General features: G+C 44.8%; 2 protein-coding genes and 2 long non-coding RNA genes across 4 annotated transcripts; 2 read left to right on the forward strand and 2 right to left on the reverse strand.

Annotated features, from left to right (window-relative positions):
* Positions 1-3881: 3881 nt before the first annotated feature.
* LOC125508808 lies at positions 3882-5732 on the forward strand. The gene is made up of 4 exons (XR_007283768.1): positions 3882-4214; positions 4376-4399; positions 4498-4546; positions 5500-5732. It is a non-coding gene; the product is annotated as an uncharacterized LOC125508808 (long non-coding RNA).
* Positions 5490-6694, reverse strand: LOC125508807. Its single transcript, XR_007283767.1, has 2 exons — positions 6553-6694; positions 5490-6234 (listed from the first exon to the last, which is right to left on the reverse strand). It is a non-coding gene; the product is annotated as an uncharacterized LOC125508807 (long non-coding RNA).
* LOC125508805 (asparagine synthetase [glutamine-hydrolyzing]) lies at positions 5763-9017 on the forward strand. Its single transcript, XM_048673600.1, has 12 exons — positions 5763-6052; positions 6130-6225; positions 6563-6704; positions 6846-7036; positions 7117-7278; positions 7359-7439; positions 7521-7742; positions 7811-7945; positions 8061-8141; positions 8228-8314; positions 8431-8538; positions 8635-9017. Exons 1-12 carry the CDS (start codon positions 5834-5836, stop codon positions 8866-8868), a joined length of 1758 nt encoding a protein of 585 aa, XP_048529557.1. The 5' UTR covers positions 5763-5833; the 3' UTR covers positions 8869-9017.
* A 564-nt stretch (positions 9018-9581) lies between these two features.
* LOC125508806 (cytokinesis protein sepA-like) lies at positions 9582-12946 on the reverse strand. The gene is made up of 3 exons (XM_048673601.1): positions 12061-12946; positions 10183-10253; positions 9582-10076 (listed from the first exon to the last, which is right to left on the reverse strand). Exons 1-3 carry the CDS (start codon positions 12820-12822, stop codon positions 9992-9994), a joined length of 918 nt encoding a protein of 305 aa, XP_048529558.1. The 5' UTR covers positions 12823-12946; the 3' UTR covers positions 9582-9991.
* Positions 12947-18150: the final 5204 nt, after the last annotated feature.

The raw sequence follows: 18150 nt of genomic DNA on the forward strand, positions 1-18150 counted from the left end.
ATAAGATGTTCTAACTTATTTCTAAATCGGATGTATATAGACACGTTTTGGTGTGTGTGTTTACTCTTTTCAGCCTGTATGTAGTTCATAACAAAATGTATAAACCATCTTATATTTATAAACAGGGTGAGATATTGTCTTGTATTGAGAGGGTTTTGAATTTGCATCCAACTTTTAGCCAATTTTCACCGAAATAACTATTTGAATCACAACACAGATCAACGGCTCTATACATATGGGTAGGTGCTTCCCCACACCTGCGTGCCCCTATGAATTTTCAATCTTGTGTGCTCCTGAAAAACAAACGGAGGGAGTAAGTCGAGTCTAGATTCAACGAACCTATATGATTGGAGCTTCATCAATCCATCATCGATCGGGTACACCGTCGTTGACAGCACCACGCGCCCCTTGCAAGTGTTTGCAAGTAAAACACACAAAATCACGTCTAGGTACATATAGGCATGTCCCCTTTAAAGCATGTAGTCAAGATGCCTGCGTATATCCACCCGTTCGGCCGGACACCAGGCACCCGGCCGCCCCGCTGATCGATTGAATGGAGCCTGAGAATGCATGCAGGGGTGTTAATCAGTCAGAGCATAAATGTCCAGGTTCAGTGAATATCATCTCATCAGTTCAATTTTAGGCCATCATTCGTTCCTTTTTTTGGTATATACTATGCAGGGTCTTTTTTATGGGGAGGATTCTCAAAATGCATGAATGGACCGAACAGGATTTGGAAATTACTTATGTTATATGTCATTTTCTCTAGACGCCCAGAAACTATTTGCTTCCGCAATAAGGAAAAAAAGGTGAATTTTCTTGGAGGGTTGTTGCACACTATCTCACAGTTGCCATATAAACAAAGGTATATTTTTAAAAAGTTAGGCTAAATAGAAAATTTCATTTGAAACTGGATGCAAATTAAATAACTCACGGGTAAATATTCTAACGATTATAATCCTACCAATCAAACATGGCTCTAAAAAATAAAGATTAGAATCCTGAAGAAATTCACTGAAATGTCTTTGTATCAAAGAAGGGGTGTGCTACGCGTCGGCCAACGGATCTTTTTAAAAGAACCGCTGCCTCGCGAGCCGTCGGATTTCACCCCATTGTAAGGCAGAGTGGCGTCTTCCACCTTGGCGACAGGGTTTCTCTTGTAGAAATCTTGCAACAAAGGTCTTATTGCGGAAATCTTCGCAGCAAATCTTGTTGCAGAATTTTTTTGCAAGCAAGGTATTGTTAAAGAAAACTTTGCGATAGTGGTAATGTTGCACAATTTATGTGATGTTACGGAAGAAAGTCATGCAATAATGATGGATGTTACAGAAAAACTTCCATGCAACATAGAGGAAGCTTGCAACGCCACACCAAAATTTTGAGAGCGTGCGTGATGTTTCCATAAGCGGTGGGACCAGCTTGCGACATCTTACGATCACATTTGATCGAACGGCAGCGCGCAAGGCCAATCCTCCGAGCGAATCAGCCGGCAGGACTGAAGTGTTTTCCATCAAAGAAAGCCCATACCGTGGAAACTTTCCACTCAGATCAGCCTCTTTGACTTACGCAAGTTTTTGAAGAATTGGTAACTTTTGAAACAAATTCAACGCAATAGCCAATAGCTCATGCACGCATGTGGTGAAAAGTCGAGAGTGCCTGGATAAAAATAAGCAATACTTTGTAATGACATCACTTAGCTACTTCTTTCGTTCCTAAATATAAGTCTTTTTAGAAATTTGAAATGGACTAATGTATATAGACGTATTCTAGAGTGTAGATTCACTTATTTTGCTCTGTATGTAGTTCATAGACCTCTTGGCTTCGATACCATGTAGAAGTGCATGCTTTAGTCAATGCAATCAAAAGCCCGATGTGATGAAATAGACTAGACAATACATTTATACGTCAATAGATAATAATACAAGAGTGTTTCCAACATGCATACATAATAATATAAGACTGTTTCCAACATGCATACATGTATATGTGCATAGATGCATCCAGTGACCGACAAGGCATGATAACGACATGACACCTCACTCTGACCAGGACAACAATAAGGGTAGCCATATACCTTGCCTGTCCATAAAAAGATGATATTGGTGCAATAATCGTATACACACAGTATGTAATGATTGTGTAGTTATACAACGAGAGGTATCAATTATAACCGACTTCTTGATTTACCATGCGATAAAATGTATGGATATCAATTAGTAATACAAAGTTTACCCTAAATCAGCGGCAACTAATATGAAACGGAGGGCAAGAACCGAACCACTTCAAGCTAAGACGGCCCACTCAAAAAAAAAAAGAAAAACCTAAGGCAGGGAGTACGGCGTGGCAATGCGCATGTGCAGCTAGCATATACATATCCCATCCATCGATCCGATCCGATCCGGTTCCCCCGGCGCGCGCATGTACAATTGCTCCACGTCGACCCCGTGCACAAATTTCCTCCTTTTCTGCGGGAAAAATCGACCCGTGCATCACAACTGCGCATACTCCTCGCCAAAGCGGGGGAAAAAAAGAGAACAATCGCACATGCATGCATCGTGTGCGTGTGCGTGTGAGGGGTCTGCCTATCCTTATCCATAACCCCATCCATCCAGCCATCCGTGTCTCCCTGCCCTATGGAGGCACACCACACGTAAAGTATGTACGTGTCAGCACGTGGGCGCAAGTGGATGGGAGACGCGAGGAAACGGGAACGCGCGCGCACCAGATGAGATTAGACTTGCTGATGTGTATCCGTCTGTAACGACGGCGACGTCCTCCCCTCTTGTCTTGCTATTATTGCCTTTGTTTATTAATTCTTCGTTCATCGTCGTGATGGGCGACCGATCCATCGATTTGATTAGCTCAACTTGGATCGGTGAGTTCGTCTCTGCCTTTTCTTTTTCGTCCACCCAACGAGCCAAGTCTAACGACGTGAAAAAAAGCTAACTTTTCTCTAAAACCTCAACATAAAAATGAACCCAATCTAAAAATATTTCATAAAATAGCCCTTTTTTATATGACGCACGGGGCTTGGGCATCATGGTAGAGAGCATGAAGCTCCGGGCTAGGGCGCCATGGTAGCGACACCTAGCATGACGCTCTGGCCGAGGGTGCCATGCCAAATAGCATGGCGTCCTAACCCGAGGCGTCATGCTATCTAGCATGACGCTCTAGACCCGGACGTCATGTAAAAGGGACTTCGTGAAATATTTTCAGATTGATGTCATTTTGTGTTCAAGTTTTGGAAAAGGACCAGTCTTATCTATTTTCACGTCTAACGTGACCTGTCACTCTTCCTTCTTTTGCTTGACCATCCATTCCGGCCCGCCGTCAAAAACTCTCATGAGATGGCCCAAGTTTTATTGGACCGCATTATCTGACAAATGTATCTTGGGAGTGTTTTTCTCAGCGAACGTCAAATTTGTCATGCCAAACTAACAAAAAATGCCATGACAACTTTGTGGGATTTGTCATGATCGAAGACGAAACTTGTCATGTTATGCAAAACAAAGAGTAGAAATACTATCATGATTTACATGAAAAAAAATGTCGTTCATTCAAACAGACAGTTTTGAAGGCATTCGTTGGGAGGTCCAAAAAAAAAATCTGACGTTCACCAGGTATCATTCACCTAAATTCGTGGGGAAGATGATCCAATTACCGAAGCTTAGAACAAAACTCCAAAGCGCTCTATTCTCCACAACTAATGATTTATTTACCAACAATTAGCTGTGCTCTGCACTACAATGGGTGCATAACATATTTTAGTAAGTTAATGCGATTGCATACCAGATAGTGAAAGAATAATCGTATTTATTACTCTAGTTATTATAGCTTACCAAAGAGAACAAGATTTGGTTTAGCATCCCCCTTTCCCCACCCTAGCCATCATCGAAGATCTTCACGCCGCTCCCTTGGCCTCTCTCCTCTCTCCCGTCCGGTGATCTTCGTCTCGGACCCCTCCTCTCTCTTTCACCCGGCGACCTTGTTGAGGGCTAGCTGAGTGAAGACCAATCGCTTTCATTGTTCTTAGTTTTAATAGGTCCTTATTCTCCTTGTTTTTTTCCTTAGAAGCATCGGCAGGGTGGTGGCGGCGATAGCGTGTTGGATTGGAATGACATCTCTCCGGCTCTCCATACCTCTACGACCTCCAATTCGACACCGACGAAGGTCCTGCGAGGATAGGTCTTGCCAGATCTGTTGTCACTGCAAGGGTATGTCTTGTCCAGATCTGTTGCCACTCTTTAGATCTTGGCACTTTGTGCCAATCAAGGAAAATAGTTGAGTAGCTCTTGGTGCGGCAACTCTGACCTCTTTTTTTCATTTGTTTTTGGGCATGGTATGATTTCTCTAACACTCTCAATTGGTGGTGAAGGATCGCAAGTCTGTGTTGCGTCGGGTAATGTCCCAACCGTTGTTCCTTCAACACTTATCTTGTTTCCAGAGGCAAGTGACTAATGCAGTCTTCAAAGCCTGGTATGGCAAGTACATTTGCAGGTGAATTTTCCAAGCTCATGCGGTTGATGTACAATTGAAGAAAAAGACGGTAAGTATGGTTTTCAGTGCAATATTTTTTGGGTCATTTTGTGCTTAGTCATCTTTCCATTTTTATTAGATATTGTTTTCCTTGATGATTACCATATACTCCCACCGCCCGGAATTGATAGATATCGTTCGATTTGAACGTCAAGTAATTCCGTACAGAGGATGGTAACCTTTCGGAGGTGCAACTCGAAGCCTTTTCCATTGATAAGCTAGCGAAACACAAATATGGATTTTCCTAGTAGATATATATGTCGAAGCCTTTTCCGTTCTCTCTAGCTTTCCTTTTTCAGTTCACAAAACCAAAATGAACAAGAAGCAAGCTTGTTTCATGCCTAGCAAAGAGCCTGAATGAGTAGCGGTGGCACATGCAGCTCCAGAATGCAGAGTGGATACAAGTTTTTGCAAGGACTGGGCACGTAGCAATAGAGCCAAGAGCAGCTATTGCTAGCCACAGTCACGCACATGAATCGCTCATGTCGACACTCGTACCAATAATGCCGGGCGGAGGACGAACATGTCCTCCTACTACGTAAGCCATGGGCAGCATAGCATATTCATTCAAGGAGATCCGGATCACCCAACGAGATGCACCCCTTACATACAGATAACAAGTACTCCCTCCTTCCATCTATATAGGGCCTAATGTGTTTTTCAAGACAGACTTTGACTATTGACAAGATTAATAGCACATGAGATGTATACTATAGAAATTATAATATTGAAAGCTCCTTTGACATACGAATTTGAAGGTATATTTTGTGTAAGTTGCATGTCATATATTATTGCTCGAACGTTTGGTCAAAGTTAGCCTCAAAAAACGCATTAGGCCCTATATAGATGGAAGAAGGGAGTAAAATGTTCTCCCATAAGAAATTTCCTCATTTTGTATATACCACCAGAATAATAACAAAATGCAGAGTAAGAAAGATGAAGAAAAACAATAATGCGTTGCAGGATGCAAAACCAGCAAGGAACACTTAGCAATATATAAACTAATCAATAATGCATGGAGATGGCAAGGCGGTCAGGATCAGATGAGTCATCGCAACAGCCCAAAGGAAAAGGAAAAGATGGAATAGAATACATACATGTGATGATACACCATGCAACATGCTACTGGTCTACCGCGGCGCCCCGCTACTCTACGCTCCTCACTCTCAGCTCGGCTCAGCTTCTTGGCAGCCTATAAATAGATGCTCTTGTGCAACTCATCCGGCACACCCATCCTCTTTCAGAAGCACAGAGAGAGATCTTCTAGCTACACACTGTTGCCGTCGATCCAGCAAAAATGTGCGGCATACTGGCGGTGCTGGGCTGCGCCGATGACACCCAGGGGAAGAGAGTGCGCGTGCTCGAGCTCTCGCGCAGGCTCAAGCACCGCGGCCCCGACTGGAGCGGCATGCACCAGGTCGGCGACTGCTACCTCTCCCACCAGCGCCTCGCCATCATCGACCCTGCCTCTGGCGACCAGCCCCTCTACAACGAGGACAAGTCCATCGTCGTCACTGTACGTTTGCTTTTGTGTGTATATCTCTGCCGCTATTGTAGCTTGGTTCTTTCTGCTAAAACAAGTACTCCTTGCAGGTGAATGGAGAGATCTACAACCATGAACAGCTCCGGGCGCAGCTCTCCTCCCACACGTTCAGGACAGGCAGCGACTGCGAGGTCATCGCGCACCTGGTCAGTCACCTACATGACAACATTCAAATGTCAACTCTCCTCTTCGTCCTCCTCAACAACAATTACTAGTCATGATATCATTTATAAGATATATGGTGCGCCAAGTTGCAAGACACTAACATATCTATCACATGTCAAAAAACCACCTCTGGTGTGGGAAAGACACGAATAACACCAGAATGACATTTGCTACATATGTAGTCCTTTCACGAGGGACCACCGTAAACAGAGAAATGACTCCATGTCACCGATAAACGAGAAAAGGAAGACAATTAACAATACTGGAAATATACGTGATTGACAAGTGGATGCATAACTTAATTTTACCATTGTATAGTACGAGGAGCACGGGGAGAACTTCATCGACATGCTGGATGGTGTCTTCTCCTTCGTCTTGCTCGACACACGCGACAACAGCTTCATTGCTGCCCGTGATGCCATTGGCGTCACACCCCTGTATATTGGCTGGGGAATTGATGGTAAGTCAATGTTAAATTTTATTCAACAATGTGACACGATGCCTGCCCTCAGACAATCTTGTCACGCAATAGTAATACTACCTAGTCAAGAACAAGTAAAATCTGTCTAACATTACCTGCTCATGTTCTGCAAATTGCCAGGGTCGGTGTGGATATCATCAGAGATGAAGGGCCTGAATGATGATTGTGAGCACTTTGAGATCTTTCCTCCTGGCCATCTCTACTCCAGCAAGCAGGGAGGCTTCAAGAGATGGTACAACCCACCTTGGTTCTCCGAGGTCATTCCTTCAGTGCCATATGATCCACTTGCTCTCAGGAAGGCTTTTGAAAAGGTCAGACAAGACCATTGCCTGAAACTCAAAAATAACAATTTTAAGATCCACCATGGTCTAACTGTGTAGTCTTCTTTCAGGCTGTCATCAAGAGGCTTATGACGGACGTTCCATTCGGTGTTCTACTCTCTGGTGGCCTAGACTCATCATTGGTTGCAGCCGTTACAGTTCGTCACCTGGCAGGGACAAAGGCTGCAAAGCGCTGGGGGACTAAGCTTCATTCTTTTTGTGTCGGACTTGAGGTATGGAACTGAAAAAGATCAACAATGACTGTAACCTTTAGCAGATTTCCAACAAATTGCACCACAATATTATTACGCAGGGGTCACCTGATCTGAAGGCCGCAAAGGAGGTAGCCAATTACCTGGGGACCATGCACCATGAGTTCACCTTCACTGTTCAGGTAGCAAGCATGAGCAGCGGCATGCTTCATCTGTTGACCATACCAGACTAGTTGTTGTACTAACAGCACAAAGCATTGCAGGACGGCATTGATGCAATTGAGGATGTGATTTATCACACCGAAACATATGATGTGACGACAATCAGGGCAAGCACGCCAATGTTCCTGATGTCACGCAAGATCAAGTCACTTGGCGTCAAGATGGTCATCTCTGGTGAGGGTTCCGATGAGATTTTCGGAGGGTACCTCTACTTCCACAAGGCACCCAACAAAGAGGAGCTCCACCATGAGACATGTCAAAAGGTGAATAAGAAAGAAATTTTCAGAAAAATGGCAGATTCAGACACCCTGACATAATGATTACACTGTAGATCAAAGCTCTGCATCAGTACGATTGCTTGAGGGCCAACAAGGCAACATCTGCATGGGGACTCGAAGCACGTGTGCCATTCCTGGACAAGGAGTTTATCAATGAGGCAATGAGCATAGATCCTGAGTGGAAGATGGTATGCTCAAGCTCAAACCTTACGAATCTAGAAATTTGAGAAAGAGCATACCATATTGTTGTAAAATGTCTTCCTAGTTTCTACTTTTAGACAATTACTATATCTGATGTTACAGATCCGACCTGATCTTGGAAGAATTGAGAAGTGGGTGCTGAGGAAAGCATTTGATGACGAGGAGCAACCATTCCTGCCAAAGGTAACAGTTTTTAATTCAAGTTTCTGCTACATCAATATGTTAATAGAGCAGTGGAGTTAACAGTTTCTATTGTGTGGCAATTGCAGCACATTCTGTACAGGCAGAAAGAGCAGTTCAGTGATGGTGTTGGCTATAGCTGGATTGATGGCCTAAAGGCTCACGCAGAATCAAATGTAAAAACATTGCTGCCTCTCATGTTCAACACGTCACTGTTATGCGTAAAATTGTAGTGAAATTCAGTTATTTGTAAAATGGTATAATTACACGAGATGTAAAATTATTGATGCAGGTGACCGATAAGATGATGTCAAATGCAAAGTTCATCTACCCGCACAACACCCCGACTACAAAAGAGGCCTACTGTTACAGGATGATATTTGAGAGGTTCTTCCCCCAGGTGAGCAAATAAAACAGCAAGAACATGAAACAGAAAACTCACTTTTCCATAGGAATAACTATGTTGATGCAAGCATATCCGTTGCTCTTGTGCCAGAACTCGGCGATCCTGACGGTGCCAGGCGGGCCAAGCGTTGCATGCAGCACGGCAAAGGCGGTAGAGTGGGATGCTCAGTGGTCGGGGAACCTGGATCCCTCAGGGAGAGCAGCACTTGGAGTCCATCTCTCGGCCTATGAACAGGAGCATCTCCCAGCAACCATCTTGACAGGAACCAGCAAGAAGCCGAGGATGATCGAGGTTGCAGCGCCTGGTGTCGCAATTGAGAGTTGATGGTGTCCTGTCCTGCTTGCCGTTTCTGATAAGAAATAAGATGTACCTGGTCTTGCCATTAGAGTGGTGCAGACCTAAGGTTTGAGTGAAGATTGTGCATTAATGTATCTATTGTTCTTATGAAATCGGAGACCGGATGATTTCTAATCCTTTTCTGGCAACTTCCATCAAAACATTATTGCATGATGGTTATTATTTGACATAAACGGCTACATCTAACCAACTTGAAAGGATTACAAAGTTGCAATATTAGCTACAATAGTCCAAAGAGGTCATAGTTAGCATGATAAAACAAGATCTTTTTCTGAATACAAAGCGGTATGAACTGAACAGAGGAGTAGCCTACCTACATTTAGAACAAAACTACCACTAAAAAAAGATGTTGAATTGAACAGTGAGTAATAAATTCATTTGACCTCTTATATTAGATCACTTGTTTACAACCAACATGTCTAATCCTTCTCCAACAAAACTTACTTTTAATACAGCATGGCAATTAAGGCCATATTTGGAATGCTGAAAGGTTTCCCAGGTTCTGTGAGGAGAATTGACCTTCTCCAGGTGAATTTCATGCATTCTGAATGCGCCTTTATGTGTATGTCAATGATTATATGGAAAAAAAATGACATCTTCTTTCTCCAAAAGTAAACATCACTATTGCAAGATATCCCATCAAGATGGGAGGCTTGGACAAAATAAACTCGCACCAGAAGTAACAACATTTTGCCCCCAGTCAATTCTTTATAACTTACAGGCAACAGTTTGCCGATAGTAGCAACTGAACTTGTACAATAAGTCAATAACTGAGCTAACGGTATAAACATCATCTACTCCATCCATTAAAATAGATCAAACCCATACCTAATGCCACATTAGCTAGCACCTGTATGTAGACGAAGTTGCAAAAGTTCATCTTCGAACATGAAATTATTGCAGGTTCCAACTTAAGATACCATGAATGATGCGAATCATTATATCTAGTAGGGACCAATGAAGACATCAACAGATGAAGAGGATAACACAAACTTAATGAGTTTGCTAAATTTGTTAATCCCAAAGTAATGAAAATATGTTGCTATGCGATTCCTGGCTTCATGCCTTCATTTCTGTTTTAAAGCCACCTTCAAGGCTGGCTACAGGTACTTGAACTTGGTAACTGAAGAATAGGTGCACTTTGGGCTATTGGTACTGGTTCGCAGCTTCTTGGTCTGCATTGTTCACGTAAAAGAAATTTTCCTTAGCATCTAAAGGCAACTCAATGGTTTGTGCTTACAACAAAAAAGCATCCGAACACCAGAGAAATAATCAGGTTACCTTTTTGGTGCTTCAATGGCAGCATCATCCGGTACCTTAATCAGAATTCCACTACTAGGATGAATGTTTCCCTGGAGTACACATGCATCAAGCAAAGCCTTAGAAAAAAATGCATCCTCAATCCATTGCATTTTCAATGTAACAATAGTAGTACATCATAGGGCTACTAATACACTTTCATTCACTATCGTACTATCTTAACACGTAGATTAACCACAAAGCTTATCTCGTGCTCAACAGATTTTGGTTTTCCCATGAGGCAGCCACAATACCAAATGGCAAATCTGATGACAGCTGCTAAGTACAACGAAAGTAATAACTAAACTAAAATTTGTTTCTTTTCCTAAAGAACCATGCAGCACATCTTTACTCAGGATGCAGGCGGAAGCGGACGTCCGCGAGCCCGTTTCGTCCGCGCCGCCAAAAGCACCTAAATGGCTTTGCGGACAAGCCGCTAAACACGACACGAGCAGCCACAGTAGCGAATTGAAGCATCAGGCATGCTGCTGTTCACCACAGCCGCCGGCGCCCAGCGTTAGCACACAAAAATGATATTATCGCTTTGGGCCTGTATGTCTACATGAGCCTGTATGTTTACTTGGGTTGAGCTTCAGCTAGTCGACAACTCTAACCGCAGGTGCTAGATACAAGCTGTACTGTTCTTATCAGCTAGTCTGACTATGCGGATGTCCGCATGTGCCCCCCAGGCATAGCAGGCTGTCAAAACTGAAGGACGCAGGCCAGGCCACTGCTAATCAAGCGATTAGAGTTGCGGACGTCGCGTCCGCGTCCGCCTGCATCCTGACATCTTAGTGCTTTTTTATTGGGAGACCAAAGTTGTGACTGATATCCCCTTTTATCTACAGTGAGTCAGAGATTAAGCCATTCTTTTTTTCCTCGGCCACAACATACAAAAATCTAAGAAAAAAGGTAAACTATCTGATTCAACTTCAAAGAACAGTTATCAAAAATTAAGATTAAGCAAGTGAACAGATGTGCTTCTTTAAAGGAACATTCTCGCCGTGAAACCAACACATAATATATGCATCTCCTGCTTGGCGTAACAGAAGAAACTACACTAGACTCTGTTTCACGTGATAACATAATCCAGCATAAGAGAAAACACTCAACAAAAGAAATGTTTCACAATCCAGGGCCGGAAACACCAAATACGCGCGACATCCAACCCACCCCAACTAGTAACTACAGTCATAATCCATTAACCCATGTGGCTTCTATCTTTGCCCACCGAAATACACAGGGTGACTTCCCAAAAATGTCTAACGACACAAGCACTGCCCTTGAAGTAGGATAACTACCAAACCACCGGACTTGTATGATTTATAAACACATATAGAGTTACCGAAGCACGTCAATATATCAAATTATCCCAGGAACTGCTGAATTCCGCATGTCTCTACATATGTGTGCAGGCTCAGATATATACAGCTAAGCATGCACAGGTCGCACATAGAGACACAAGCAAATGAGTATGGAGCCTTAAACAACGGCATTAGAACTTTAGAACACCTAATAAGATCTACTACAAAGTTAGTATAAAGTTGAGTCATCTATTTTGGAACGGAGGGAGTAGTAACAACTGAATCTGCCATCTCTAACTATACAGGGCACAATTTCTGTCAAGTATCAGCATCAATATCGACATTACGATCCTATCATGCGCAAACTTGAACATGAATAGAATCCATGATCTGAGCATGTATATAGTTTGGCAATCGTTAGAAGCATCCTGCAATTTAGTGTGAATGCAGACTTACTGGATGGTAGACACCAACCCTCCGAACAGATAAATATATGATCTTGTCCAATGCAGGGACAAGCAAATTAAACAGTACACAAAACATGAAGAGTACTCACCGGCAAGGCAGCGCCTTTCCCCTTCTTTTTATCTCTCAGTACCTTGGCAACAAGGCCGGCCCTCCTCTTGCCCTTGCTGAGATCCTCAGTTTCTGAGATCTCGGAGTGCTTCCTGTCGCTGATCTTCCAGTTGGCGCCCCTGCGGACGAGCACCTTGGCGGCCTTCCACCCGTCGGTGCTGGTGTCGATGACGGTGACCTCCGTCCTGGAGCGCCTCTCCCCGTGCTCAGCACCGGCATCCCTATCGGCCCGGCGGCGCTTCCTGGCCTTGGCCTTGTCTTTGTCGTCCTTGTTGGCGGACTTGACGTTGGGGCGAGGGCGGGGTCGGTACTGCTTGCGGAAGGGCTTGAGGGGGCGATTGGATCGCGGGGCCGAGGGGACGGCGAAAATTTCGGAGATGACGCCGGAGAGCGGCTGCGGCGAGGGCGGCGGCGACGGCGGCGGCGGCGAATGGTTGTTGTTGGTATCGCTAGGGTTTGGGGGGGCGGGGTTGCGGGGTGGCTTGGGGGTGGAGTTGGGGTTAGGGGGCGGGTCTTGGGGGTTGGTGGCGGCGGCGTCGCGGTCGGACGGCGGCGGCGGAGGGGGGACAGGCGGAGGAGGAGAGGGAGGGGGCGGCTGGATTCGGCCGTAGAGGAGGTCATCGATTTGGAGGTGGGAAGGGAAGGAGAGGCCGCCCTTGGTGTGGAGGCGGTGGAGCCATGACGGCGTTTTGTTGTTGCTGCTGCTCTCGGCCACGGAGAGCACCCAGTGGCAGCACGGCATTCTTCCCCCTTCTCCGATCAGCCGTGGCCGCCGCCGGGATGTGGGGGAAGCAGGAAGAAGGTTCTGAGATATACCAGGACTAAGGAGCGGATGTCCGTTTCATACTGGACTGGCTTTCGCTTACGGAAGATATGGTTAGTGAGCGCATTGGTAAAAAGGAGTATATGCAATATTTTTTAGGGGTTGCCAACACTTTTATTGCGCGATATAAACACCCATAGGAATACAAGTTGGGTCATAGGGATTACCAAGCCACAAGCTCGACCTTCGAACCCAACCGAACAACTATCAAAATAGCTAGACCTAAGAATAAACTCCTTAATGATGGGCAAGTAAGAGACTCTGGAACCATCTTTGACATTGTCCATGTTTTGCTTCCAATAACCATCTTAGTCATTATCAAATTCTTCGTGAGTGTGAGTGCCTTCCTGCACGCAAGAGCCTCCAGTGATATCGGATACTTCATGCCAGGGTAGACAATTGTCGATGATCCAAAATAAATTCCGTTGGCGCATCTGCATATTGTCGCCGCTACACCTCCATCGCCACCATGGGCTAGATCACCATCAACATAAATTTTAACATGATCGACTGGGGTGGCTTCCAATCAGTGGTGGAGCTAGACTGGAAATGCTGGAGGGGCAAAAGGCAAATATATTTATCTCTGAGGGTGCCAAAGGCTATACTTCTTCTAACTAAGCACCTTCAATAAAAAATTCTTCGGACATTTTGCTAAGGTTGGGGGATTATGGCCCCTGCACGAGTACATATAGCTCCACCAGTGCTTCCAACAGTTATAGATGGGGGCGTGGGCAGCCCGGGGCATGACCGCAGCTTCTAGGGGTTTCATGTTGGCAAGCTCAAAAATAAAACGTTGAACAAACATGTATGTTGGCATAGGGCTCTGAATTTTTTATTCATGAATGGCCTTCCTTTTTTCCGTCTAAATCGCCACAAGGTTACCAATAACGTTATTAAATTTGCATGTGATAATGATTCCAACATCTTAAAAAGCAAATGTTTTGCACTTGACTATCTGATCTCGACAATCTGCTTCACTAGATCTTCATCCATTAAAGCTCATACACACCTTGCCGTTGTACACTCAACTATGGAGTGTTTGCAAGAATCAATGACACTGCAAAACCGACACTGCTTTTTGGGCTCATTTTTCTGTGGTGACACATATCTTTCGTAGGGAGAGAATGCCTTTCAAGGCACCATAAGAAGGTTTTGATTTCCATGGAAACCTGAACACTTCACGGGGTAGCCTAACACTTACCTTTGAATGTGAACCCTATATTCTATATGTTCGTGAACACATTCAAATGCAGACCTGGCCCGATGTCCGGCAGGCCCACCCAGTCGTGCCAGGCCGGCCGTCGTGCCCCACTTCCTAGCCTGGGCATGGCACAACAAGGAAACATGGCTGCCCACCGACCCGCCTATTTTTGGGTTGTTTTGGGCCTATTTAGGCTATTTTTTTTTGGGGAGGGGGGGGCCTAATCTGCTATCTGTTATATCTAAATAGCTAGCCCCACTGTAAAGAATTCTCTGCCGTCTCTTTGCGTCACATCACTCAAATTAATTTAGCCATTGGATATACAAGATCTATCTACAATAGCCATTGGATCTATAGGTTGAGAGCTCCTCCACCCAGCGCATGCAGTAACCGAAGCATGCATGCAGAACGTGCAAGGTTTGCTTTAATAACCCAAAAGAAATTTGATGCATGCAACTCACACTCCGATGCTCCATGAAAGAAAATATCGCATGCATCATATTTTGTTTTATTTTGCTTCAGTTTAGACTTACTCGGAGAGATACACATTTATTTATTTTTAAAATGTTGATAAGAAAATTACCATGCTACAGGACAAACCGTAAAGACATTAGCTAGATTATTTTTCAGTGCATTATTTATTTTATACAAATTCCCGCAGCAACATGCGAGATATCCCTCTAGTATATATAAATTCTGGAGAAAAAACAGGTCATGTCGTGCAATCGTGCCCAACCTTGCGGCCCAGGCACATCCCTAGGCAGGCCACATGTCAGCACGGTCTGATTATAAACATGTTGGGCCAGGCCCACCATGGGTCGGGCACGTGGGCTATCGGGCCGGTGATGAGTGTTATTTTTACGCTCATCACACCTGAGATTGCACCGGTTTATTTCATAAAAAATGAGATATCTGCTCCGATATTGCTACTAATGACTAATGAATGCAAGGATTCCATAATCCTATCTTTTTTTTGTTTCCACGGGAAATGGGGATAAACATGGACAAAACCAAGCACATACATGGAGATGAGTAAAAAGGAGATAAGTCGAGCCAAAGTGGGAGGCGCAAGAAGCCATCAGAGTGCAAGACGGCGTCTCATACGAGCGCACGCTCTCATATGAGCTGCCAGCGGAGCCCTCTGATCCAACCCATCATGAAGGGGACAGCGCCAAACAGGGAACAAGACATCACTGAAACCTCAATCTTCGTCATCCACAGCAACCCTAGCCGCCGCCGTTTCTCATCTCCATATCCATTGTCACCACCATCACCATAACACTCATCCAAACTAGCCATACTTTGTAATCGTGTATCGCATTCGGCAACTATTGTAAGACATATTATCATCAATGATTTATTCTTGCGATCTGATCGCCATGTGTGAGTAGTTCAGTAAGGTCATGGGTTGAGGCATAGCCCATCAACCCGATGTATTTGTTGGAGGGATCGATGAATGTACTTTGATGTCTTGTATGTGTGAAATAAAATTGCTTTGTAGTTGTCTCTTATCTTGTTCGCGATCTTTGTCCCTATAGGTACCCAGGATCACAGAGATCGAGTCATGGAGAGGCTAAGGGCCGAGAGACGATGAAACGCTATTCTGAATACCAACGACATAAGGGTTTAGTACGGTAGCATGGATCCTATCTTTGGGATACAAGAGGTGTACTCATTAAACGCCCAATGCTTATGTCTGATTTATCTTAATTACTGAGGCAACCTCACGCGACGGATAGAGCCTTCGGTTGGACAACTAACTTTTGATGCAGGACGCATATCGGTCAAGACGTAATTTGGACACATCCCCACTTCGAGGTTTTGCAAGCACATCCTGATGCAGACTTCCAGGACACAAACGACTATCATAATGATCTCGTTCGCAAATATATGGTTGTAAGAATAAAACCTCAAACCCACGCATGTTTTTTATTTATAAGGGTTTAGTTGTGCAACTTGATTCAATTCGGTCCAAAAATTGGAATTTAATTCTCTTGCAAAGCTTTTTAGAAACCTTTCTCTTAAAGGTGCACTTCCTCTTATGGGTTCGATAACTCAAGATCACCTCCGGGGAAAAGGCGAGAATCCTTTCTGCTCCTTTACCGGACCACTGAAGGGACTCATCAAACCTTTTTTGGCGCCGTTGCCAAGGAGGATTTGTGTGCTAGACTTTGTGTTAGAGTTTTGTTAGAGTCTTTGTTTCAGTTTTGTATTTTGTTCTTGTTATAGTTTAACATTTTGTCCATGGGAAACACCAAAAAAATAATATGGCTCGTAATCTTGGAAGCTTTCACTACTGCAGGATGCTGCTAACTGTTTGCGATGAGTAGGAACGAAAGAAATAGGCAGCCAGATGAAGGCGTGTGCGATACACATCATACGGTTCACTCAGATGAATTGTTTATAATTAGGCAACAAAAAATGGTCAGCCAGATAAAGGTGTGTGTGATTGAGGGCATACGCTTCAGAAGGATTAATTGTTTGCGATTAGGCAACAGAACAGAAATGGGTCAGCCAGATCAAAGTGCATGCGATTGATGGCATACACTTCACATGGATGAACTGTTTGCGATTAGCCACAACATACTGAAACAGTTAGATAGATCAACGTGTGTGCACTAGACGGGCACACACATTCTAATTAAAAGAACCGTGCGTGATGGTGCTGACATTGCCTATTGCGGTGCACCCTATGGTGCAAACGCCATGTACGCGGCCGAGAAGACGTGCGTGCCCACGTTACGCCTTCCGGAAATAGTCCTGCACTTATAACCGTCAGTAAATTTTGATCATGTGTCCCGTCACATTTCAAATTGCAAACCTGTTCACACCAATCAAAACCTAAACGGTTTCTCACTTAGGAGCGTATTACTACACGGTTATAAATACTACCACTCCAAGATGACTGCACATTCCTCCTCAACTCCTCATCCACAAAAATTCAAAAACAAACAAGTCATTCATCATCGTTCCCTTGCGTCCGCCATGGCCAGCGTGAGTTCTGGGTCGAGAGATTGCCACCAGGGAGAGGCGAGCTTGGAAGCGGGAGCACGAGAGATGTTCCGCCTCGCCGCGAAAGCAGCCAACATGTCCCGCCGCACAGCCGTAGCAGCAGAGAGGTCCTGCCGCGCCGCCGAAGCAGCACGGAGGACCCGTCGCGCCGTCGATGCAGCAGACTGGTCCGGCCGTGCCGCGGAAGCATAAGAGATGTTCCGCCGTGCCGCGAATGCAGCAGAGATGTCCTCCCATGCCGCGGCGTCCTGGGAAATTGCCTCGCGGGCAGGCGAGGACTCTTACAGGGCATGCGTACCCTCATCCTCAGGCAGATGGATGAGATCTCCAGGTGGGCGAGGTTGCAGGATGACCTAGAAGCCTCGTTTGAATAGTCTACCGACATCAGCCGGCAACTAAATGAGAGCAATCCGAAGCTCTAGGCCGAGCGCGACCTGCTGAGGGCGAATATCATCGGAAGTGCAAAGCAGCAGGAGCAGACCACTGCCTTGTTGAAGAGGACCGGCGTCATCGTCGAGAAACTTATGGACGAGAATGCCATGCTGCACATCAAGCGCAGAAGGCTGGTGGAGAAATCTATGGATGCTCTCAACCAGCATCTTGAGGACAAGAAAGAGCTCGTCGCCGCCCGCCGCGGAGACTAGTTCTTGCTGTGGCTTCCTTCTTCTTTTGCCCTTGTGTATATCGGGCGTTGCCGCATGTGGCTTTTTTAATTATGTTTATAAATATGTAAGACAATTATTATTCAATGTCATCGTCCTTATATTCATCATGCTTGCTATAAGTCGTAGTCGATGCTATATAGGTCCGTCGGATCTTACATCAAGATCCTTTCAAAACTTTATTTTAAGATTTTTATTTTTCTCTCTTAAATCTCAGTCCAGTGAGACATATAGCCACGTCGTAGAACAGGTGCTCGGGCGCTATTAATGGAGACGTTGGGAGGGAGGTGCGCGGCGGGTAGCGGTCAAAAGGGCTCTCCTCTAGATGAGCACGCGCAGGGGTTTGATCGCACGCCTCACGTACTCAAATAG

This window comes from Triticum urartu, chromosome 5, assembly GCF_003073215.2.
Source record: "Triticum urartu cultivar G1812 chromosome 5, Tu2.1, whole genome shotgun sequence".
Lineage (NCBI taxonomy): Eukaryota > Viridiplantae > Streptophyta > Magnoliopsida > Poales > Poaceae > Triticum > Triticum urartu.

Excerpts from the sequence above, each read along its gene's own strand:
- LOC125508805 (XM_048673600.1), top strand. The coding sequence starts at position 5,834 with ATGTGCGGCATACTGGCGGTGCTGGGCTGCGCCGATGACACCCAGGGG. Across the intron at positions 6,053-6,129 it reads ACAAGTCCATCGTCGTCACT|GTGAATGGAGAGATCTACAA; the intron begins GTACGTTTGCTT and ends TACTCCTTGCAG. Across the intron at positions 8,315-8,430 it reads AGGCTCACGCAGAATCAAAT|GTGACCGATAAGATGATGTC; the intron begins GTAAAAACATTG and ends TTATTGATGCAG.
- LOC125508806 (XM_048673601.1), bottom strand. The coding sequence starts at position 12,822 with ATGCCGTGCTGCCACTGGGTGCTCTCCGTGGCCGAGAGCAGCAGCAAC. Across the intron at positions 10,254-12,060 it reads GGAAAGGCGCTGCCTTGCCG|GGAAACATTCATCCTAGTAG; the intron begins GTGAGTACTCTT and ends TGTGTACTCCAG. Across the intron at positions 10,077-10,182 it reads GCCATTGAAGCACCAAAAAG|ACCAAGAAGCTGCGAACCAG; the intron begins GTAACCTGATTA and ends TGAACAATGCAG.